This window comes from Parus major, chromosome 2 (assembly GCF_001522545.3).
Source record: "Parus major isolate Abel chromosome 2, Parus_major1.1, whole genome shotgun sequence".
Lineage (NCBI taxonomy): Eukaryota > Metazoa > Chordata > Aves > Passeriformes > Paridae > Parus > Parus major.
The window spans coordinates 47,864,361-47,890,646 of NC_031769.1; the positions used below are offsets into that span (position 1 = coordinate 47,864,361).

General features: G+C 39.8%; 1 protein-coding gene across 16 annotated transcripts in view; it reads right to left on the bottom strand.

Moving 5' to 3' along the window:
* Window positions 1-26,286, bottom strand: part of ARPP21 (cAMP regulated phosphoprotein 21) — a 141,634-nt gene that overhangs the window by 38,735 nt on the left and 76,613 nt on the right. For 13 of the 16 annotated variants that reach the window (XM_015617556.3, XM_015617557.3, XM_015617560.3 and 10 more), the window contains 5 exons: window positions 25,327-25,559; window positions 14,301-14,531; window positions 9,815-9,984; window positions 8,200-8,304; window positions 5,560-5,823 (listed from right to left, as the gene is read on the bottom strand). In XM_015617556.3, coding sequence (XP_015473042.1) covers window positions 5,560-5,823; window positions 8,200-8,304; window positions 9,815-9,984; window positions 14,301-14,531; window positions 25,327-25,559 — 1,003 coding nt within the window. The remainder of the gene's footprint in view (window positions 1-5,559; window positions 5,824-8,199; window positions 8,305-9,814; window positions 9,985-14,300; window positions 14,532-25,326; window positions 25,560-26,286) is intronic. The other 3 variants (XM_015617558.3, XM_015617563.3, XM_015617566.3) reach the window with 1 other exon arrangement.

Below are 26,286 nucleotides of genomic sequence, written 5' to 3' on the forward strand. Positions count from 1 at the left end.
TTAGTGTAATAAACTCATCTTGTGGACAGCTGATTGTTCTCAGCAACACTCCACTACAGGAGGCTTGAAAGAAATGAGGAGGCCCACTCTAAGTCAAATCAATGCAAATAGTTTACCAGCCTTGGAGCAGGGGGAACAGAACAGACATTCTTTCAAATATTCTTTATTTTCTATTAACATATTCGACAAACTGAAGAATATTAAACCCCTGTGGAAATACTCTAACTTTTCTGCCAGCAGCTTAATCTCACTTAAAGGATTTATTTGATCTGTCCTAAACTTCCTCATTTTCCATTGCAGACAAGCCCCTAGACATTTAAAAATACATGAACATTTGAGAATAATGAGAATTATCTCTTGGGAGATGATTCTTTAGGTATTAACCTTAAAACATAACCTGAAGAATCTGTTTTGAAGTCAGGTTTATAGTTAAACATGCTGAGCACAAATATATAAACTGAAGCATACACTTATTTATTTTTACCATACACATAAATCCTCAGCATTAGTCAAAGGGTTGTCTCCCTTGTTCTCATTTTCTCAATTCGTTGGAGTACATTTGTTATGCAACCCACTTAAAAGTTTATGAGAGTGCAATCTATCAGCATGAAAAAATGGTTAGTAGTAGCAGGGTAAAAAAATAAATTATTTCACTTATAAAGATTAATGGAAGAATTAAACAGTCACACACACACAACATGAAAACAAGAGGTTTGGCTTTTGGTGGTTTTTTGTATGTGTATTTTTTGGTTGTTTTTGGTTTTATTTGTTCATTTTTTGTTTGTTGGGGGGGTCAGTTGTTTTTTTTTTAAAGCTCACACATTAAAAGAAGGGTTTGATGTAAAATATAGACATGGTCTAATACAGTTCTATGCTTGAGGGGATTGGAAGGATCCATTCCATTTATCTTGAGTACATCTCTGTGTCAGTAGCTGAAATGTTATTTTTCTTTTCTGATTCTACTTTGGTGAACACTGGAATTAGAGAGATCAGAGATAACAAGTATCACTTACATCATCTACTCTGATCCTCTTGAATTTTTTTGTTTCTCACCACATCAGTGATACTAAAACATTTACTTATGTACTCTTCAACAAGAAAACATTACATCTGTTTAGCAGACAATCAATATGCCAAATTATACTTTAGTTGCATTCCCATATGAAATGCACAACCTAACCTTCAACCTTTTGCTTGTAAAACATTTTATTTACAGGACAAGAAGGTTTCCGTAGCACTAACAAACATGCCAATAGTCACCCTAAAAATAAAATAAATGTACAAAAAAATGCGCTTCTAAGACCCTAACCTAAATAAATGTCACCTTCTTTAGTCTAAAAGCATAGTTTTTTGATCTTACTCCTTGACACTGTGAAAAATAATTTTTAGTATGATTTTTAGTAATTACCTTGTTTGTAGGCTGACCACTGCATTCTAATTTTTCCCTCCTATACAACACTTTAACTTCAATTGTAACAGGACTAGGCGTGTCACTTCAGAGACGCTCATGAACTGGCACAGTCAGACATTACTTTTTCCTCTTTCTAATGTGCTTTGTCCCTAGATGATGTACAGAGACTCAGTGCAGCGTTGGCTTTCTGCTTTGTCCTGTCCACATACAGTCTGGAACCTGTTAGGAGGCTGGGTGTCTCTCTGGCTGCTCTCCAGCAGCACCCATGAAATTCACTGGTACACTGATTATTTCCTCGTGGCAGGAACAGGAGTCCACACACACTTCAGGATGATTTTACTTCCATAAACTGCCTCCCTACTGACTTACAGCTTGATTCAGACATCAGACTGGTACCCTACCTTCTCTTAACACAGCTGATACCCAGAAAAGCTTGGACTAGCACCTTCAGCCAGATGCTGACGCCACTGCTAACACAATTGATGCAGGCACATAAATGGGAGTGAAGAAGACAAGAGAAACCCCAGTGATGCAGAGACACGTGAAGGTGCCATTTCTTCCCAATATCTAACTGACAGGGATCAGTCATTCTTCAAGGTCTTTTCCTCCCTGCCTCCTCCATAATAATTTCACTAGCAGGTGACAAAAAGTAATGCCTTGTAAGATGTCCTCTAATATAATTTTCAAAGATCATCAAGGAAAGCCCTGCTCATTTGCAGTGACTCCCCAGCCTTCTTCATAACAAGCTTCCTAGAGGAGATATGCTATGAATAAAGATTTTGTCTTAGGGTGATTACAGACTCTCAAGGAGAAGGCTTCTGCAAAGAGACAGATGATTAAAGATGACATAAAATTAATGATGACACAAAATTAATTCAGGTGAAAAATCCCTCAACATGTAAATTACATCTCCAGGCCTCTCCAAGAATTCACGCCATCTCACTTTTGGATATCATTTTGCCAGTATAGCTTCCAGAAAGACTAAGTAAGAGGTGAAAATAACTTTTAAGGGAGGATATCCTTTCCCACTGACATAATATTCACGTTTTTTCCACTTCTTCATTTGCAGAGGTAACGACAAGTGCCATTGATAAAAGTACTACAAAGCACAATGTGGACTCTTGTTAAAATGTTTGGTCCATTAATGCTACAGAAAAACTATGAGAAAGAGAAGAAAATTGAAAATAAAGAAAGCAAAGATATATATGTTTGATATTTATGATAGAAAGCAAACAGGCATTTGCCGCTAAAAATCCCATTCAGAAAACCACAGGTAATGTTTAGGATTTGGGTTTTTTTTTGGGGTTTTGGGGTTGTTTTTATTTTTGTTTGTTTTTGTTTGTTTGTTTTTCCTTACTGGCTGAACAAAGAGAAATTCTTATTTTCAGTTTATAAAATGATGACTTTATTGTCAGGCTGGGGAATACCTGTGATGAAACAAGAAGCAAAAAAGAAATCCAAAGGTTTCTTTCACCACCTCTTAGGCTTGTCATTTCAAACTCAGTCTGCTTCTGCTTTAATACAGACTGGGAGAAAGAATCTTGGAGAGCAGCTGTAGACCCACATTTAACTGAACTTTAATAGAAAAGCTAGTGATTTAAATGCAGTACCATTGGGTGTGTAGGCTTGAAGCATTTCTTTCTCCTCCTTTCAGCTCCTAAAGGAAATGATCATACTCACATGATCTCCACCCAAGTTTTCACTGCTATTTTCCAATAGCATGCAAGGGTATCACAGCCAACCTTATCAGCAGTGCATTTACAGGAACTAATTAGCCATTAAAGTCATGCCTCTTTTATACTGGTATAAATTCAATAGCAACATTTAAGATATAAAAATGCTTTTACATTGATTGCATTGCATTGATTAATGCATCACATAATGTTTTGCTTCCATTACCATCTTTATTGCTTTCTCTTATTCCCAGAGCCTGCCTCAGACCGCCTGCTATGGTGTCTGAGAGCAGCCTTACTATTACATCAAGCCCCAAAAAGAAACAACAGCTGACTCAGGCTGACAACAGCCACTGCCACAGTGAAGCTGTGCCACTGGCACAACAAGGATTTGGGACCTACCTGCCATGTACAGAAAGCTAAGCTCTCAGGGCAGAAGAACTACTATTTCCCAAGGATTCATTCTTATCTTTTTATAAGAGGGATCCCCAATTTGCCATCTATGTGCTGCGTGTAGTATCCAAACCACTTTGTAGGACTGAAGTGAATGAGATAAAACTTGACGTGTGAATCAGAAACTCTGTGCATGCAGATGCAGAGAGTGGTTTCCCTCTCTCCCTTCTGGCAGACCAAGGCCACTATGTTTTCAAGGGAGAGGGGCATGGACAGCAGGCCCTAAACCCTGCCGTGGCCTCTACCACAGGTATCTGATGAGGATTTTTTGGAACAGCAACAAGCTGGAGATGGATGTTATCTGCAGAACCAGAGGAAGCTTACAGCATTGAATTTCTCACCTTTTTACATCTCCCCCCGAGGAAAAACCATTCCTCGGTGAATAACTGAAGTTGTTGCAAAGCCAAAAGATATTTTTCTGCTGTCAGTAACTTTCCACTTTGTTAAAATATAGGAGGAAAGCCGCTGGGGTACGGACAGAGACACAGTGACCATTAGACACACCAGCACTGTACTGGTCCTACAGTGGGCAAACCCACACAAAGCAGCCCATGCAACGCCAACCAAGGCAGATCTAGCAGGGACCCCAGGGTGAGCTGAACATCTGGCCTCACCCAAGGGGGTGAGGAGTGATGTGGGGTTCCTGTCAGGACAGGCAGCACCATCCTGCAGCCCATTCAACTCCCACAGCAAACCCTGGCTGGCAGAGCTGGGAAACGTCAGTGCCTGCTGTGGTGGCAGCCTGTAGAACATGGTGCTCACATTTCCCTGGGTCACTACAAATGTTGTGAGGTTGGAATAAATGATGCTGGTAAACACTGGGGGTTGTACATGAGGACTAAAGCCTGGACAGCCTCTATTTAGGAGACACAATCTAGATAGGAGGATGGATTCATCAGGGAATTCTGCTCATTAGGACATTCTTTTCTCCCAAATTTTAAACAACAACAAGCCTGCTACATTTGGCAAACTGAAATATTTTCCTACCAATACTGTTCTAGCAATATTTTAAATTTTTTGTAAAAGAAATCACATTATATTGAACTTCAGCTCCTTCAAACTTGATTTTGTCAAGCCTTCTTTCAGAAAACAAAACTACATATTTTTTAATCACAGAAAATATGGATTGCACGGTTCTCTATGGGATGTCAGCATCCAGTTGTCTTCAGATTTCTTTTATTGTTAATTAGTGATCTAATTAACTGGATCCTTAGCCCACTTAAAGCACTGTAACAGTAAAAATTCTTCATTCCTATGTCAATACCGAATTCCATTAATAAACACAAGTGGAGATTTTCAGTGAGAAGAAGTAAGCAAAAACCAAACCCTTCCAATTTGGTTTACAATAAATTTATATTAAAAGAAATTGTGAAGTTTTCTACTTTATTTTTGCATTTTTTTCTTCCAAAGGATAAAATGGAAACAAGAGAAATGCTATTAATACCATTTAAAGTAGAATTTAAATGAAGTTATTTATAATTGGATAAAGAAATTTGTCTTTTTAATGTGTATGCCTTGAAAATTGGCCAGAAAGTCATCTGTGCATTTTACTTTTTGACAGTAATCACTTTCAATATTCTGTAAAGGTACCCAGGAGACAAGCAGAGATGTTTGGTAGTGAACAGTAAAACATAATCAGTCTTCAGGAAGACAGTTAAAATTACTGATCTGTGACACCTCACATGTTCAAGTCAATTAAATATGATTAACGACTACCTGGGCTGATGTGCTTTTTGCTCTTTCAGCACATGCACAGGGAAAAAGGAGTGTGGGCATTTACTCACCCTCCTCCTTCATATTCATGTGCAGATGTGTCACGGAGTACGAACATATGTTCAGAAAACGTTTTGAGGAGAGGGAAGGAGCTGATGAAACCCAGGGAACGATAGAGGCTTTGCAAGTATCCCGCTGCCTAAAGATCTGCCAGACTTTTACCAGGGGGAAAAATAAACAATATCTGGAATTTCTATTCCCTTCCTGATGTTGCGAAGGGCGCGAAGTGGCAGGGAAGGTTTTGCCTACCTGAGCGGGTGGCGGTGGCTGTTGCACGAAGCCCTGGGGCGGCGGCGGCGGCTGCAGCACCTGCTGGGACACCGGGGGTCCCGAACCCGTGAAGCCTCCCGGGGGAAGCTGCTGGCTTGGGGAGGCCATGATGTAACCTGTCTGCTGGGCAGGCTGCTGCAGGATCGGCGAGGGGTACACGGGGCCAGAGGGCGACTCGGGGTTGTCTCCTGATGATTGACGACTTAAGCTCATCTGGTTAAACTGCGCTGTCATGTCATCTCGCTGCGGGGCAGAAGGCAGGAGGAGAGGATATAGACATGATGCCTGCAGCAGGCACATGGATTAGCAAAACAAAATAGGTTCAGAGCGTGAGGTGGGGAAAGGAATCACTCAGCTGCAAGCCATGCCAAACTTTGCAAGGATATCTACAGAAATGGAGGCAATTAAAATGAAAATCGCTATAAATGCTGTGACAAAGACTTCCAGACTGCAAGGTGAATGGCATCATTTGGCAAAAAAGCGAGTTCTTTTGGTTCTTCCCCTGCCACCCTCACCTTTAATTCCAAAATGACAAGTGAACTTTACTGTGCTCAAAAGAAGACATTTTAAATGTAAAGGGCATGAAATTAACATTATGGATACCTCTATCCTCAAACACGGAATTTGTCAGCCAAATGCATGCTGATAATTTCACCTGTGTTTCAAATTGATCCCAAGAGGAATTCAGTAGGATTCAGTTGCAGATCTTTCCCTTTATGGACTGCTTTGAAATTTTAAGGTTGTAAACACAGAGAAAGTAAAAAAAAAAAAATCCTAAGCCTAATGTTGCTACTTCAAGGCTTTTTATTATGTGTTGGAGAGAAACAAGTTCTATATTTGATTGAAGGGGGAAAGAAAAAAAAAAAAATCTGTGCTAAGATAAACGTACCATATAAAGTCAATGGACCTAAGTTCCATTAAATGCTAGTAATAATACAGGCATTCTGAACTGTATCTGCTCATTCTTGCAAAAAGATTCATACTATTGAATGCTCTCAAGGTTATTCTGTGAAGGTCAAAGATTTACATGTGTGGGCGTGGTTCTAGGCATCTTCATTTGTGCTCATATTGTAAGACCTTTAAATACTCAACATAAAGCTCCATCGTGTGCTAATACACCAATTACAGATAGGAACTAAGCACCATAAAAATGTTTTTTGCTCAGAAAATCCATACTATTTTTTAAAAGAAGCCTCTTAATATTGTTAGCAGCCCTTTGGTATTTATTCTCCAAAACCATCCTGCACAATGCGTTTAATATCCAGAAACTTCAAAATGTGTTCAAAATGAAACAAAACAAAATAAAAATTTGCTTGTAGAAAGCACTGCTGGGACTCACCCTCAAATACAGAGACTCACCCTCCCAACTGAGAGCAGAGGTCGTGGATCAATGTTTTAAACACTACTGACAGATCATCAGGTGGTATATGGAGGAAATGCTGTAAACTTCACCATCATCCTACATTCATATTCAGACACATAAGTTGTCTCTGTGAAGCTGTTCCTTTAAAAAGCTAGCATACTCATTACCAAATGGAAAATTACTGCAAATAGATTCTACAAGAAACTTCACTGAGCCAGGAACGCCTCTAGATTTTCACAAAAGAGAGAAACATCTTCAAACACATAATCTATATAGTGTTTGTATAATGTACTGTATATTGAAGATAGAAATTCAGATGAATTTTCACTATTAAATTAACTGAAACAAATATTAGCCTTCTTATGACTGTCACTAGGGCTATACCTGATATTCCTGCAAGAGAATTAGCATTGAGATATGCACCTTTTGTTCAGCATAGAATATTTATTTTCCTTTAAATGGTATTACTCATCTACTAATCATTAATAACATTATTTTATCTGAAAGGATTCAGCTTTGTTTCCAAAGCTTACTATAACAATGTGACTTTGGGAAAAAAAATAATCAATCATGAACGAGATTACTAGAGCAAGAGAGAAAAACAACAGAAAGAGATCTCCTAGTGCCTCTTTAAAATGTCAGCTTCATTTTAGAACAGTATAATCTTAGCCCTGTAATCACCAAGCCAGAATCAGACTCCAGAAGAATTTTCATTATACATGTCCATGGGTGCATTGTCATGATGTACAGTACGCCACATCTGCAGCTGGTTCACTGCTACTCTCCGTCCCAAATCCTCTGATATCACCAAGGAATAAATCCAGACAGTGGATTTAGTGCATAGATAAAAGAATATAAAATAAAAAATAATGATTTCTAGAGGTCTCTTCTCCTGCCTTTGTGGACAGGAAAGAGGGATAACCCAAGTCTCAAGTATTCAAGTTAGCAAATTAAGGTCACTTGACATTAAATGAGGAGATAAGCTCCTACCAGCAGGCAGAACAAAATATCTTTCTGAAGGGTCTGCTAAGCAGGTAGAAAGCCCTGCTCTAACATCACCCTTCAGGTTAGGCAACCAGAATCAGTGGGAATGCTCGTACAAAGTGCCTGTCAGGACCAAAGCATAAAGGTGAACAGGTATTTAGACAGGGTTCTCATGTGGGACACCTGTTGCAGTGCTCACCAGAGGCTCCTGGACACACATACTCACACCTCCAACTACAAGGAAAGAAAAACAAGTAAGAAATCCTCAGTACCACAGAAAACTGCTGCGTTGGAGAGACCGGCAGGAGATGCTGGGGAGGATAAGAAACTGCTGGATATTGGACCGACTGAGAAGATGGCTGCATTGTCTGAACAGGCTGCAAAACAAGCAAAGAGAAAGACAATAAATTCCATCAGAGAAAGACAGCAAGCACCACCACCACCTTTGTTACTGAGAAGAAAGATCTCAAACACAGCTCTGAAAATACAGAGCTCACCAGTCTGAGTACAACAGGTCAAGTATTGTGAATTTACCCTTCATTTTAGCCTTATACAAAAGAATTATTTATTACTGGTATTTCTGCCTCCTTTCATGGATTTGATGGCTGTTAGATTAAATATGGCCACAGATGTACCTTCTTACTCGTAATGTGAGGCAAAGACAAATTATGATTCTACATTTAATTTACAGAGATAAAAGTGGAAAGCAGTATAGCATAAGTGTGTGTTTGAATTTCACTGTTAGTGACTGATTTACCTCCAAGTATGCCATAGACAAAGGAATAATGGTTGTAAAGCTGCTTTGGGAGAACACAAGAGTTTTAAAAAAATACCTAGAACAGGCTGTGAATTACTAACAGATCAGCCATCAGCTTGGAGCAGATGTTTATCTAAGTGAAAAATACAATTTTCTACAGCACTATTACCTTGGAATAGCTTTAGTATTCCTTTCATTTTAACTTCTCATATAACTTCTTACAGGTTTGGTACTATCTCTGTCTTCTAAAACTGTGAAGACTAGATCAAGAAATAAGAGCCATAACCATATAAGTCCAAACCCAGTAAAACTGAAGCAATTTCACTGAATTCAAACACTGTATTTCTGCATAACCTGGGATGGAGTTGTGCCAAATTATAAAGCTACACCACAGTAGAACCACAGTAGATCTTGGCTGCTCTGTGACTAAGCAGGATATAGGATTCTTGCTTGAGTAGTTCCCTGCTCTGCCCTGGGAGAACAGGTATGCAACCCACAAAATTAAGTTTGAACCAGACCCAAACCCTGCTGGCCATGCTCAGCCACGTCTGGCCATATGCCACGGGCAGTGCAGGGACCAGAGAGCCAACATACCATTGCACTGTGCTCAAACAAAATTGTTCTTCCTGCTGTAGCTCCAGAACCTCTAGCTCAGACCAGGATCATGGCCAGAATATTGGTGCAGGCAGAAAAAACACCAATCTGGGGAAAAGGTGCTTGGAGAGCACCCACAGATTGTGCCCAAAACAGCTGGACAGGAAAGGGTTTTTAGAGCTCTTGTTGTACTTTATTCTTTGAGTCAAACTCACTGTTGTCAAAAGGGAAATGTCCCTGGCTCTTCAGAGAGAATTACAGACTGCACTGGTTTGAGAATGAATGCTTCAGCTTCCATAATGGATAAATATGGCAAACTGATTTCATGTAGACTTGCATCAACATGCTTAACAGTCCTTCTGAAAACTAAATCCTTTAGATAAAACTGAAGATGTAATCTTCCCTCTCCATCTTTTTTATGCATGTTGAAAAGAACATCCTGATATTTGGTCTAGCTGCATTCCTCCCTTCTTTCCCCTAGGTCATGCTTCATATCTCAAAGGGCTCCTTCTTTTTTCCAACAACACCACACCTACCTGTGTGACAAGGTGACTTGCCATTTGCTGCTGTGGCTGTTGAACCTGCTGAGGCTGCTGGGGTGAAGGCTGCTGCTGAGACTGTCCCACCACCTGGCTCCTCATTGTCTGCTGGCCACTGGGAGGATTGTATATTGCCGGTGTCCCATCAGGATTTACAAATGGTTGACCTGAAACAAAGCACCCGGCTTTTGCTGGACACTTTTAAGAACATACTGCTTTCTGTGTGAAAGCAAATCATTTTGCTTTAACTGATCACTCTTTGGCTGACCTGCTACAAGAGTAAATCGTTCATCACTCTCAATATCTCATTACAGTAATTACAGTATCAGACAGCTTTTGTTTGTTTTCAGGCAAGACAGCAGATATTTGTTTCAGCAGTATGATTTTCCAAGGAATGGGTGGAAAGTTACCATGGCTATAAGATGATTCAGATGCTATGGTTACTTGAAATCATTCAATGATGAATCAATTAACATTAAAATGGAACTTTGGAGCAAACACTGAAGGTAGAGAATGTTCCCTTATATTTTCCTCTCACACAACAGCAGTCAAATGTACACAACTATTTCTGAAACAATACAGTTTGTAGGAAAGGGGCAAAAAAAACAAACCCACTCTTGTTACTAATTCACACATTCAAATAACATAGAGCTGTACTTCTGAGAGCTATGCCCTATGTACTTAGTAGGCAGCACTCCAGTTTTCAAGGAAGCAATACTTTAGTTGTATTTAAGAATCTCTTATATACAAGACAAATCCTATTCAGAATTCTACTAAGTTATTGAACTCATTCTGATTCAGATAATTAAGCTGGAGAAAATAACTTTGCAAAAACAATATTTGTTTAAAATAAAAAGTTTACTCAAGTCATTGTCTTGAAAACAGAAAAAGAAATGTTATTTCTCAGTAGGAAAAATGTTTTCGATGACCTCAGTTCTCTTTTCACTTCCATCATAAATCTGTAAATCAAAGGAATTATATGCTTCCATGAGGAAAAAAAAAAAAAAGCAATTGTAGCAATGATGTGATAACCTTTAAAGTAGGTAACTAAAGTATGAATATCTGAGATAAAAAGGGAGATCTAGAGGAGTTCAAGGACTTAGAGCAACAGTGAAATAATGAACTTCTGATTTGTACCCTATGAAGCATCTCTACCTGTTCTATCTACTTCTCAGCCTTCTAGTTTTTCCCTCCAGTGAATCATGAAGAGCACTGACTAAAGAACCTTGCCTTCTCTCTAAAGCATCAAGTTTCTGGATGAACTCAACACCACATTCATGCAGAGAAATGCCATGAGTGAGTGAAAAGAAGCACGGGGCAGTTCTGTCTACTGATTTTGTGATTCTTGCTGGGAACCCACTGAGTGACTGTGGCATGGACTCCCAAGCTTTGGGAATCTCAAGGCCCAGAAGTATTTTAGAAGGCTGAGTGAGCAGGGTAACATGCTCCCAAAGCCTGTGTCAGGTGCTCAAGGGAAGCTAATAAAGAGCATTTCCTGTGGCCTAATGAAAGATGGCAGAACAGAAAGTGTAAAGTCCTAGCAACACTTTTAAAGATAAAAAAAAAAAGAGAAGACTTCTCATGAAGAAATCTTGAAATCAGAAATGAAAAGGAGAGATCAGAAGGTAACAGGGAAGACATTTGTAAGTTATGAACTGTGGCCCTGATAGAAGGGCAAAGATTGCAATGTCATTTCAAGGAGTACGAATGAAAAGTAAATGCTCTTAAATTGTCAGAGGGGTTAAGGAAGAACATGTCAAGTAGAATCCTTTAAAGGGTAAAGCCAGCTGATGAAGTGAAATGGAGAGCACAACCACAGAAATGCCTCTTTGCCAAAGCAAGTAAGAAGCTTGACTATCTGGGGAAGGAGAAGGGTAAAGCAGAGGAGAGAAAATAAAGGAAACCGCAGATGTAGAAAAGAAAGTGTGGATTCCAAATACCTGGGATGGAGCAGAGTTACAATCAGAGCAGGACAAAATTGACAGCATCTCTGGATGCCATTAGAGGCTTGCACAGTCAGTGACTATGTAGTGTGAAAGGAAGGAAAGATCTTTAAAGGACACAATGTTATGATCAAAAGAGAGAAAAAGACTGGAAGTAGCCACTCTGAAAGAGGAGAAGAAAGAGCTAAAGAACGGTATCACATTAGGAAAGAAAATCTATTCATTACAGGAAACAAAGATCCTTTTTCCTTTTCTTTCAACTGTCTTCTCTTCATCTCTGTTTCTGACAGCATCCATCACTTTGATAGTCGATCACGGCATCTAGCAATCTAAATCTCCTCCCCATGGAGCTTCTTTTGTAATGTTTCTCTAATAAGATGCAAAGATTCTGAGCCCAAGGAGTGGCAATTTTGCAGCATGTATTTTGCTGCATGTGAAAAACACAGCAGATGCCTAAGCACAGTCAGACTTCCAGCACAAGGTAGCAGCATGAAGCTAGGAGTGTGAGACAAGAATTTAAGGTTTTTAAAGAATCTGCTCCTTCCATTACTTTATTATGTATATATTTACATGGATCTGCAGAAACAAAACACAAGGTTTGAAAGAAACACAAAATAATACATAGACAAAAATACTTGCTCCCTGAATGTTAAACATACAGACAGGCATGGGTTTCCCAATGATGCATCTGCAGACAGAGGCACACAGGGAGGGAAGATAAGGTGCTCTGGGTCTAGTGACAGTACTGAAAGGCATTATACCTATTGCAGAAATCTGAACTAGCTGCTGCAGTTTGCTGAACTGACAAGACAGATGTAAGAGATGTTCCTCTTACAATGCTCTTCTGGCTTTCAAGTGTGGTGAGCTCCAGTCTCTGTCCTTGCCAGGAACAAGCCAAGGAACAATCCTGGGCAGGAACAAGCAATATCTCTCAGCTGTTTGTGGGCTCCAAGCAGCATCAATTCCTTTCTTTTGTTTCTCAGTCCTGCTGAATTACAGTTGACTCCTGCCTAGGCCTGATGAGTTTTGTATGGAAATGGACCATATGGTGGAACACAAAATATTGTCTCCTGTATTCACCAAGAAATTTCAGCATTGCAGACAGAACTGACAACTACCAGAAGAGAAATGAGCAGATGAATATAATGATGGATCCTTTCCTTGCTGACAGTATTAGGCTCTCATGTCAATAATGCAATAGTTTGGAAAAAAGTACACTTAAAGAGTAAAGGCTTTGGAAGAGTAAAGGTTTGTGCAAGTTACTAAGTCACCTCCCTGGACACAACTTATCAAATTTCTCACATTCGAATCAAACAAACAGGAACTCCTCCTTGATTTTAAATATGCTGATACATATTGATCAGCCCCAGATACTACCATTGATAAATATTTGTGGGAAGAGTGGCTTAAGAGTTTACCAGGGCTATATTTTTCTTAAATGCTGCAACTTTCTTGACTGAACTATGACCAAAAAAAAATATACTTAGTAGTGGATGCACAAATCAGCTTTAAGCATTTCCACCAAAATAGTGGAACACAGGGATGTAATACACATAAAATACAAGTTATAAACAAAAAAAATCCCGAAGAAAAAGCTCCTGAATGTTCTTTTAAGGATTTTGAAAAAAAATATTTTGGAATTTAACCTTCAGCTCTTAGTTTAATGGAAGATACATTTCACTAAAGGCTTTCTTGTTTTAAACCCAGCATAACTCAGCTAAGGTTGACTGCACAGCTCTTCATGGTCACTGGAATAGTCCAAATTATCAAAGAAGCACCACAGTCTCAAACTCCCTGAACCTTCTTAAAACTGATAATACAATATGGTGGGGAGTAACAGTATAACATGATCCAGACTTCATCCAGACCAAGGAGGTAACAAATTGCCTTAAGCTTTCATCAAGCACTCAAGTTCAAACTGAAGAGTTTCTGAAGTGCCCACAGCACTTGGGTGCTTGCAAGTGCCTTGTTTGTGAGTTGCAGTGATGATAACTATCAGGAATGGAAGAGTTACATCTTTTATCACAAACTTCACAATTTAAATACAATTGCTAATCATATGGATCACATAAAATTAATTCTGAAGTGCAAATTCAAATTGAGCCTTTGAGCCTTTTGAAATTCTGCTGTTAAGCACAATCTCTAAGAACGTGACACTGTATTTTGGTTTGGAGATATGATACCATATCTCAGCATGCTTGATATAAAAGTGCATCCATCCTTATTGATGCTAATGGGATCTTAGAGGATTCACTGAGAGCCAGGGAGCTCCAGGACTGCTGAATGATGAATATCCTGTCTGGGACAGAGCAAGAGTATTTTGTATCACTTCCCACCAGCTATGCCACAACAGCCTCAGAAATCAAATCTAGCTTTGCCTGCACATTTGGAAACAACAATTTGCCAAACCTCAATTTCAATGTATATTTGCTCATAAAGTGCCTCTAGAAAAAATATATCTAGTAACGAGATTTGCTGATTCACCAGCTGACATCAAAAACACCGAAGGGCAGAATCAGGCAGGAGGGAACTGTACTGACCTGTGTGTGGGTTGAGAAGGATACTGCCAGGCGGTATCCCTGCAGCTTCAAGTGGAAGAATGATATAGCTGGTGTTGTTGGGGGCCACCTGGCCACTCATCCCATTCTCAGGGTAGGACACGCTGCCTGAAGAATTGGCTGTTACCCCAGGGACGAGAGATGCACTTTGGAGAGGCTGATGTATTCGTGACAGTGATCCTGAGGAGCCAGCACTGCTGGAAGACTCTGAGCCTAGCAGGGAGACACAACCATAGCAGGAAGTGGGGTTACAAGGGATGCCAATCCCCTCACATAGGGCATGTACACAAGGACAGCCTTCACAAACTGCAAAGATGTGCACCACTCCATGCCCAGCTAGTAGAAGCAGGACTTTCACTCCCTACTGAACCCAGTACCCAGTGGTAACTTTTGCAATCCAAAAGCCCTCTTTCCTCATGCAACATCAGCTTGCCCCAGCCAGTAAATACATTTATCAAACAGCAACACAAAATTCTCGCCATGTATTTAATAATGCCAAGGTATCAGTTCATAACATAGTGTTTATACATGGAAAAAAAACATATAAACATAGTGTTTATACATGAAAACAAATCAAAAACCAAAACAAAAATGTAACAGGAAAAAAAATCACCATTCTCTGTAAGTAAAAAGCAACAGCAACTGAGTTATCAGTCTAGCCACAAGGTAGCTGTGCAATATCCATATTAACTTAAAGCTACCTAAGATGCTACCCAAGAGTTTCGCCACTTTGGTTTTTCAGAACCAAACCTATTAAAATTGATCAATCAAGATAAATCAACTGTGATAAAGCACATTTGTGCCTGAACGAATGGGAAGACACATTATTTTAAACCCCAAATATAATTTTCAAACTTCTGAGATACTACTTGATTGGATTTTAATTTGCTTCACAGAAAAAAGACAAGAATCTCTGAGAGCATAAGGCTCAGGTGATCAGATTTCTTAAAGCAGGATGGTATGGATGCTTGCTCCACAGAGCAAAGTGTGTTTCAATTGTAACTTCCTTCATTTTACTTGGGTGCACTGTCTGTGCATCTAAACTCCACAGTGTTCCTCTGCAGGTACAGACTAAGAGCAAGGATAGAATTCAGACTTCAGTTTAGCAAGCATCTTTGAGGCAAATTATATCCTTTCAGATATTGGATACCTTAGGTGGACCCTGTAGTAGACTGCTTAGAGCTGCAATTTCATTTTCAGTCAAATGCATTTGAAATTTATTTATTTTCTCATATTAAGAGAAATTAGAGCAGGTTCCTTCTGAAGAAATTACACCAGCATCCAGTTACTTAACAGAAGATTTTTTCAGAGTACTGCAAGTTACTGTGTAACACACATTTTTTCATCCATCTTCTTCAAACTTTGTATTCATACAGCAATCACTACAGATACAGTCCTCTCTATGAGCTGTGCACTGCTTGCCATCATTAGGACCCTACATTTTCAGTATCTACATTTAGCACCCTACATCTTCATTAGATTAGCTATCTAATCTAAAAAGAAAGTAATGGAGATTTCCAAGGAATATTTTTAGTTTCATTAAATACATTTCAAAGTTGTATTAGTTGCTATATTTTTCCTCTCCTTGTAGACTGAGGTAGAAATTTAGAAATATTATTCCTGAAGAAATAGTTTAATTATTTATTACATATTTTCAGATTTCTGTGTTTCTACAAATAGCAGAGTTATTCCTGGAGGTCATCCTCATTAAGCTGCAAGTAGCATTTGGTATCTTCCTTGCCATTGTAAATGCAACTGCTGGAGTTCAATTTTCCTTCCACATCAGTTACAAGGTCCTTTGCTATATTTCCCTGGCCATTCTACATGCACTTCATGTTATTTCTTTGAGTTCTTTACTTTCTCCGTTTTTCCTTCACCTTTTGAATTCAACGGGTCAGAAAGCTTCCTGGAGATGGTAGTGGTGATGAGATTTCTTAAACCTCCCATTATTTCTAAGCGTGTGAGTAGTATGAAGCCTGACTTCAGACTCTCTCCACTTTTTGTGCTACTCCAATGAAATGCTATTGGCACAAAAGAAGATTGCAGCTCTGACATTCAATTGTTTTGGTTTTTCTGTCCTCCCTTTCTGCTGTTTTTATGGCAGAATTATGTATTGATCTACACCAGCTGCTGAATGATAAAAGCCAGAGGACTGCAATGAATTCAGGTGTACTCATCACATGGAAGCAGTGGAATATACTTTGAGGCTATCACTCCACATTGATCAAGCTGATAGCTTTGAAATATCAGCCTTAAAAGATCTGAGATCTGCTGTCCCATGTCAGTAGATCAAGTTAGTCATTGTGAAATAACACAAATAAGTCACAAAACCATATCAAGAATTTTCTGAATTTAAAAAATAAAAAAGAAATTCCAGAAATTACTGCTGTACCAATTTTGCCCCCTTTTATACTGCATAAGAATGATCAACATTTTTTAGTTCCATTATAGTAGCTTATTTCCAATCATTTTAAGTCCAGACCTATTAAGCCAAGTAAATTCCAACACTAATGTTTGGAAATTAACACCAATTAATCTTGTCTTTGTAGCTCTGATTAGCTGTTTTCACGCTCCCCAAATTTGGAATAGGAAATCACTTTATAATGAATTCAGTACTGAAGAAAAGGGGAAAAAATAAACTCTCTGACTTTATTCAGATTCATATTAAAAGACATCTTTCTAAAGACTTCTAAAAGGAACTTGGACTAAATGAGATTTTTGCCCCCATTACACAATCTAACCTCTTTTTTTCAGTATGTAATGATGGATAGTTCTTCTAGATTATTCTATAATTTTCTTGCTGCTTCACAGTTGAGATAATAATAACCTTCACATTCTCATCACTTTCCATTAATATATTTTTAAAGTATTCTGAGAGATACAGAAGTTCAAAGAGCTGTAAAGAAAAAGAGATAGATAAAACACCAAAAATGCTTAATAGCTTGGAGGGTTTGCAGAGGCTGAGCATGGAAGTACCCTTAATTTTCCAATATTCTATGCACTAGAGAGTGATGCAACATGTCCTGCTCTATTTTCCTTGGATCAGCATTCAGTATCTGATGACTTTGAACAGCTCTGTTCATCTCACCTTTCAAGTCCAAGGCAAATTTCTCTTTTCTTATCAACTACACTCTCAAGACCTACCCACTACCACTGCTTACCCTAGACCATCATCATTGTCAGGAACAATGGAATGCTGGAAGTATTTCTGCCTTGGATATAGGCTCTTAGATTAGAAATATTTATTTCTAATTATTACTTCTGTAAGTGTAGTGGTGATTCCTTACTTCTTCCCCAAATGCCAATCAATGCAAAACCAGCACATTAAGTCACTTGCATTTCTTTATGCAACAACATATTTAGAATTTTTTTTTAATGAAAATGGCATGTGCTCATGTGAACATGATTATTTGTCTCTAAGCTGCACTTCTAAAAATAAAACTGATGTTTCAGCACAGTCAGTGGGAAGATTATGACTGGAAGCAGTTGGCTCGTGACCTGCTGCCCATACATCAATATTCTGACAGTTTGTGCTGGACTTAAAGATTCATCAGGCTAACACCTGATTCAAATAAATTATAAAGAAGGAGAGATCCAGTTCCAAAACTCAGAGAAAAAAAATACAAGACACTTCATTAAAAAAAACCCCAAAACCTAAACAACAAAACAAACAAAACAGCAAAGGAAGGTTACTGTATTAAAACGCCTGCAGTAATGTATTGAAATGCCTTTCCCAACAGGAGTAGCAATGAGCAGCTAACAGGAGAGATCAGACTGTGGCTCAGATTACTTGGAGCCCTGCCAAGGAAGCTAATGATCCCTACAGATCTGTATCAACACAGCTAATACCCCAGTGCAAGCAGCTTTCACAACTAAGGGGGAAAGAAATACACTCTGACAGATGTGCATTCCAATGAATGGAAAATGCATTCAGAGAAGCTGAAGGTACAATAGTTACAACTTTTAAGCTCCCCAAAAACTATTTAACTAGTTACGTAGATACACATAGAACATTTATTTGAAACACATCTTCCCTCATGATGTTAAAACCTATTGCAGTGTGCCAGTGACAATAACATGGTAGCTGATATGCTAGATTTTCTCTTTTTGGGTGTTACAGACTAAACATGTACATCATTGTGCCCCTATAGGGACAACTATTTCATTTACTACTCTTAGTCAGCCCTGGAAAGTTTACTGTATTACTAGAAAGCGAAACAAACCAACATTTTGTATGATGTTCTAAGTAGTAGGAATGCAATCTGATTGAAATTTGTTAAATTATTAATTCCTCACTCAATACTGAATTAGAGCTTGGAACACCTCTTTGTACCTACTGAACTACAGCATAACAGAGAAGGAAATTTTATTTTCAGTGTACAATCTGTGCTCTTCAGTAGAACAACAGGTGCATGAAAATAACCATCAGAACCAATAAGATAACCATGTAATGGGTTTCAAACAGTCCCCTTTGTGAAGTTTGCAAAAATGAAGTAACATAATTCCTATGCTAAGCTCCAATTCCTGTGCAGCTGAATGCAATAAAGTCTAAGACTAATTGACACTACTGGACCCTACTGCAGAGAACAACATGTTCTGTGATCTCTGTGTGAGCCTAAGGGGAAGCCAACATCTTTCTGTGCTTCATTTCCTGCTTGTTTGCTATGTACCATTAATTACTGATTTATCACAGATTAGGGGAAGAACACATCATTTTGGCAACAGTACGAAAAGTGATCCAGAAAGGCTACAACCTTAATATGGCATCACTGTCTATCCTGTTGAAGGTAGCTGTGAGCCTTCCATAAAAATCCTGAAAATTTTTAATACTCCTATGCTCAGGAAGAGTGTTTAACAATGCTTCTGGGTGACTGACATATATATATATAGAGAATAATTTTCACATCTAAAGAGACCATAAATATTTTCCATCATTTAGTCAATGAGGAACATTTTGACCAAGTAATGATTTCACACTGATTTCATACAAATTATATGCAAGACAAAAATAATTTAAATTTATTACTGTGAACCATAAAGTTCTTCAGAGAAAACTCTTTCCATAGGACAACTGGGACAGAATGGGTGCCTAGCAGACTCTGCCATACTACCAGGGCAGCATGCCTAACGTGGGTAGCAACACCTCTGCAATTCCACTTCAACTACTGTAGTGAAAACAAGAAAAAAAAATAAAAATAAAAATTACCCAAAATAAAAATATGATCAACCTATAAATGTCTACTGAACTATAGAATACCAGGGCTGCCTATGGCAAGAGCAGAAAGAACTGAAGATAGTATGGAAAACATGCACAACCAAATATTACTTGGTACCTAATGCACCTTAGAAAATATAAATAGCACATGGGGGCTTTGACTATGGTATGAATGCACTTAAAAATATTTTGGTGAAGGGAAAACACTTGATCAAGATATATTTCCCCATTGTATTTTGAATTGTTATTCTTTCCTGTTTTAATGCCATTCAATAGCATTTTAGAAAGAAGGATAGAAATAGTGATTAGGATTGTAGTCTTTCTGACTTTTTTCAGGCTGTTTGACTTTGTGTCCTGGCTTTGAAGCTGTTTGTTTGGTTCGACATCCAGTCTTGCTCTTCTTCCCCACCTCTTCCTTCTATCTTGCTTCTCTTTTACTCCTTCCATGCCTTGGCTAGCTTTCCAGTTTAAACACACTCCTTACAAAAAACGTCAAAGCATTTAAAAAAAGAACATGGAATTATAATATCACTGATGTTTTAAAAATGTATTATAAGAGCTTTCATTTGAAAGCAATTTGGGGTTTGGCGCCTACAGAGTGCAGATGCATTTACAAGTATTGGCATGCTTCACAAGTCTCCTCTTTAATACATTTCCTAAATGCATCCTTTTTACTATGCTTGATTTTAACACTAAAATGGCTTCTTAAAAATATTGCCCTTGCAATTAGATATCTCCTCCAAACTGGATTTCCCTGACACCATTTCAAATGCTCTGTTCCTCTGCAACACAATGCTGCAGAGAAATATATTTACCTGCACTCTACTTAAGGTAGAATGATACAAAATAAAGTATAGCAGGAGCCTGTGCCTCCTTCTTAATTCTTGCACACCAAATTCAGTTCTGATGCTATGAAAATATTCATGGGAGGCAAAGAAATCTGGAAGTGAAACTATGGTCTATTCCATACTTCAAGACTCTCTGTATAGACTATTCAGTCTATATTCAAATAATAAATACATGAGAGTGTAGTTTAAAACTACATACACGCAGAAATTGCACCTTGCCTTCCCTGGGGCAGATCCCATAGACAGACAGAATACATGATAGGGAGGATTCTGTCATCTCTCCGCCTGGCTGAACACAGGGATGAAGGGACAGGGGGAAATGGCAACAAGTTCCTGCCCAGCACAGCAGGCAGGTCTCCTGTGTGATAATCTCATTGTCTTGGATAACAGATGTGAGGCTCTGCAAGTAGAACCAAACAACAGCAAGGATGGCAGTTCATCTAGCTGGAGGTTAATTCAGACTGCTCCCTGCATCGAAATTGCTTCCATGAAGAAAAGGAGATGGGTCATGGTCACGGGAGACTCGCTTCTGAAGGGAACAGAAGGCCCGATATGCTGATTAGACTCATCTCTTGGGGTTGTCTGCTGCCTCCTTGGTGCCTGAGTTAAAGAAGTGAAAAGAAAACTTTTTACCCTGATACAGCTCTCAGATCATTATCCATTACTGATTTTTTCAGACAGGCAGCAATGGAGGTCCCAACAAGTCCACGGGCAATCAAGAGACTTCAAGGCCTTGGGATGGTTGGTTATGGGATCAGAAGAAAAAGCAGTGTTCTCCTCTGTCCTTCCAACTGTCAGGACTGATGAAGGAAGAGCCAGCAGATTAAGAACAGACTCAGAGCCTGGTGTCACTGACAGAATTTTTGGGGTTTCAACCACTGGTTGGTTTATAGAACACCAAGCCTGCTGGTGGCAGACAGGGTACACCTGTCTCAAAGGGGGAAAAGTATATTGGCAGAGGAGTTATCAGGTCTTTAAACTAGATTTGAAAAGCAAAAGGGATGTAATTCAGCATGCCAGTGATTAAGGGATGATGTGCTAGTGAGGTTCTTTGGTCTGACATCTCAGTGGAGATAGGGGATAGAGATGCATGTGGCAGTGAAGCCACAAAGGCTGATGTGTTAGAAATTACAAAAGTGCCTGAGCATGATCAGTAGAAATTATAGCTTCTTCCTACAAAAAGGGGGCAGGATCAATAACTCAATTTAAGGGCATCTACACCAAAGCACACAGAATGGGTAACAAAACAGGAGGAGCTGGAAGTAACTGCACCACAGGATAGCTATGACACAGTTACCATCACATGGTGGGATTTTTCCACAAGTGGAGTGTTGCAGGGGATGGCTGGAAATGCCTCTGAAAGCATACACAAGTAAGGATAGATGGTGGGATATGCCTTGTATGTTAGAGAGTGCTCTAGAGCTTGACAATGGCGATGAAAGGGTTTCTCTGATTCTGAAATCAGAGAAAATGCCAACATAGCAGATGTCATGGTGGGAGTTTGTTATAGACCACCTAAGCAAGATGAAGAAGCAGATGCAATATTCTATAAGCAGATGGGAGAAGTCTCACAATCACCTGCCCTTGTTCATGTGTGTGACTTTGACTTACCAGGTGTCTGCTGGAAATACAACACTGAGGTGAGGAAATAGTCGAAGAGGCTCCTGGAGTGTGTGGAAGATAGCTTCCAGGCACAGCTGGTGAGGGACCCAGATAGGAAAGGTGCCCCACTGGGCCTGTTTTTTTGTGAACAGAGAAGGACTTGCAGGTGATGTGATAGTTGGCACAATGATCATGAAAATACAGTTTTAAACTCTCAGAGAAGTAGGAAGAGGAGTCTGCAGATTGGCTACTTTGGACTTTCAGAGAGAGATTTTGGCCTGTTTACGCAACTGGCTGAGAAAGTCCTTTGGAGGCAGTCCTGAAGGACACAGGGGTCCAGGAAGACTGGACATTCTTCAAGAAGGAAATCTTAAAGGCACAGGAGCAGGTTGTAACCATGTGCTAACAGACAAGCCAGCATGGAACACAGCCACCCTGGCTCAGGAAAAAAAAAAAGGTTATGCAGGGAAAAAATTAGAAAGGCTAGAGCTCAGCTAGAACTTAATCTGGCTACTGCTAAAAGACAACAAAAAACATTTTTATAACACATTAGCCACAAAAGGAAAGTTAAATATTATCTCTATCCTTTATCAGTTGGAGGGGGAAACACAGTCACAAAGGTTGAGAAAAATGCCTTCTTTGTATTATTAAATATAAAGTATTAAATTAAATACAAAGCATTTAATCCCTTCTTTGCCTCAGTCTGTAATACCCAGACCTGTTCTCTGGGTACCCAGTCCCCAGAGCCAGAAGTCAGAGACAGGGAGCAGAACAAAGCCCACATAATCCAGGGACAAAGTTAGTGATGTGCTACACCACTCAGACGTACACAGGTCTATGAGGTCAGATGGGATCCACCCAAAGGCTCTGAGGGAGAGGGTGGAAGTTCTCACTGAGCCACATTTTATCATCATCAGTCCCAGTGGGATGTTCCAGTTGACTGGAAGCTAGCAAATGTGTGATGCCTACCCACAAAGAAAGGGAAGGAGGATCTGGGGAACTAAAGCCCCATCAGTCTGACTTTGGTGTGAGGAGACTTTCGGAGCAGATAATCTTCAGTGCCATTATGTGGCGTGTACAGGACAACCAGGCAAAAGGGCTCAACCAATACCAGCTTATAAAAGCCAGATCCTACTTAACCAACCTAATCTCCTATGACAAAGTAACCCACTTAGAGGATGAAGGAAAGGTTATGGATGTTGTCTACCTGGACTTCAGAAAAGCCATTTTTCAACACTGTTTTTCACAACACTCTCCTGGAAAACCTAACTGCTCATCACCCACATGGGTGTACAGTTCATCCTGGCTGATGGCCAGGTCCAGAGTGGGAGTGAATGGAGTTACATACAGTTGGAAGCTGATCACAAGTGGTGTTCCCTAGGGCCAGTCCTGTTTAATGTCTTTATCCATGATCTAAACAAGAGGATCAAATGCATCCTCAGGAAGTTTGCAGATGATAGCCAGCTGGGAGGGAGTGTTGATCTGCTAGAGGGTAAAAAGGCTTTACAGAGGGATGTGGACAAACTGGAGCAAAAGGTTAATTTTGTCATTCAATGAGACAAAGCGACAGATCCTGCCCTTGGGTCACAATAACCCCATGTAGTGCTACAGGGCTGGGAAAGAATGGCCAGCGGAAAAGGACCTGAGGGTATTGGTAAGCTGGACATGAGCCAGCACAGTGGCCAAGAAGGCCAATGGCATTCTGGCCTGTGTCAGCAATAGTGTGGTGAGCAGGAGCAGGGCAGTGACTCTCTTCTGTACTCGGCACTGGTGAGGCTGTCCCCTAAGTGCTGGACACTCTGGATCCCTCAATACAAGGAGGACACTGAGGTGCTTGGAGCATGTCCACAGAAAGGCAATGGAGGTGGTGATGGGTCTGGAGCACAAGTCTGATGAGGACAGAGAACTGGCTCAGAGGCTCAGAGTTTGTTTTGCTCTCTCCTTAAAGGAGGTAGTAGTAAGGTGGGGGTCATTCGCTTCTTCCAGGGAACAAGTGACAGATGAGAGGTAATGGCCTCAAGTTTCATGATGGGAGATTTAGGCTGGATACCAAGAAAACAATTCTTCACTGAAAAAATGGTCAAGCACTGTAATAGACTGTCCAGAGAAGTGGCTGAGTCACCATCCCCAAGGTATTTAAAACATATGAAAATGTGACCCTTGGGATAATGGTTTAGGGATGCACTTGACCATGTTATACTAGCAGATGGACTTGATGACCTTGAAGGTCTTTTCAACTCAAGTGACTTTACGATTGTCTAAAATTTTAAACTACATTTAACATCCAGAAATCTAAAATGTAATTACTATGTCAATAGTTTTATTTATTTATTCTGAAAACTCCATTCCCTAGCATCCTGAACCACACAAAAGCTACTGTAAAATTTGGGGGATAGGAGTGAAATCTGACCAATTCAGGTTTGATAAATTGGGTGTAAATTCAGCATCATCCATAAAACACTCTCAAGCTGAAAGCGCACTAAGTGCTACATATTGATTACCATTTGTCCTGTACTATAGGTATCAAATGATCCAATCTGATGGAATCATCTGATGGCCTCATTATTTATTATGCACTTTCAACCTAAAGTATAATAGAATAGCTTAATGGCATAGCTTGAAATTACTTAGATCCAGACCCTGTGACTCACTCACATGTTAATGTACTCGTAAAGTTAATGCAAATAAATGCAGAATTCCCACCAGATTCATAGTCTCATTAAAGGATGCTTTTGTTTAATGGGAACTAAAAAAGAAAATGGAGAGGTTGTGGGACCTCTGTGAATCCATGTCTGCCTGCTTCTACCACACCCTCAACTGCCACCACCAAGGCAGAGGCTGCACCCCAAAACAGAGATGGGGTGCACTTTAGCAATGACAACAAAATGTTCTTGGATTTCTCCCCAGATATCTGACATTTAAGCATTCCCAATTCAAAAATATTAAGATTAATAAAAAGGTAAAATCTGTGCTCTCTCTGAAAGGAGAACAACCTTTTCAGTCTACAAGTGCAGATAGTGTTCAAACAGGGTGTGCACTCCAGGAAAAGCTTACCTCTCCTATGATTTGCAAACCTCATGCACCACATTTTTTCTTGATTCCTAAAAACTCAGGAGCAGGTACCCAGATATTAGCATCCACAGAGGGACATACACATCTCCCGTGTACAGGAAACATAACTGTTTATGTATTTTGCCATCTAGTCCAACCATAAGGGTCAGACTAGTCTCAGAGGTCCCTTCCAACCCAAACCATTCCCTGACAGACCATACTCAGACAAGCACCAGCACAGCCATTTATCACCACACAACAAGAAGCACTGTGAACCCAATACAGTACTAGCTACCTGTTTTAGACAGTTTGCCGGTACTTCTGTTACTTGATGAGCTATCTCCTCTTGTCAGGACGGTTATCCCACCAAAACTGGCTGTCTTTGTTATGGCTGGCTTCAAATTTCGATTTGAGCTGTCCGAGTCTGTGCTGCTCCATGGTCTCTGGTGGTCTGTCCACTTCAGTTCGTTCTCTGTACTGCTCTGTCGACTGCCAGATGTCTTCCCAATGCTGTCTCTGTTACCCCTACAGATATCACGAAACAAAGATTTATACACAAATAAAACCATGTCAAAGCAGAGTCTATCTTTAGATACCCTGCAGTGACCCTAATAAAGAAAAAGGAAATACTATGCCCTTACAAAAGCAGGTCTGAAATGGGATTTGAGTCTCATACTTATCTGTCTTCAGCATGTAAACAGTGCTATACCCTTTTTACATACACAGCACATACCACCCTCCCCTTTTGGATATCTCCTCAGAGCACTTCACCAGATGGGGCTGACACAGCAGTATTATGCTGCACTGACATAGCATTTCTGTTGCCCATTGAGTGTTCTCTTGCCTCAGCAAGCCCCTCACCACTTCTCACCTTACTGTCCATCCCCTGTGATGTTTTTTCTCACCAATTTCCCCTGCACTCCACCTTTGTCCTCATATCCTCATTTCTATAGCAGCTTGCTCCCAGTCATTATCAGCTTTGTGAGCTCATCCAAAGCCTTGCCTACATGTGTCCTCTCAGTGTGACCCCAAACTCATCACTGCTAATGCTTCACATAGAGATCCACAAATCAGTTTATTTTGTTTCCCCTCTGCATAGAATAATCATGAAATTCTCTGGATAGAGGCTGCCTGTCCTTGAACAGTTGCAGAGCACCCAGTGTACTGTGAGTAATAACACAGTAAATTCTGTGATCAGAATTTGGAGCAGAATTTGGCTTATTTATGGTAAACCACTTACACTGTACTGCTA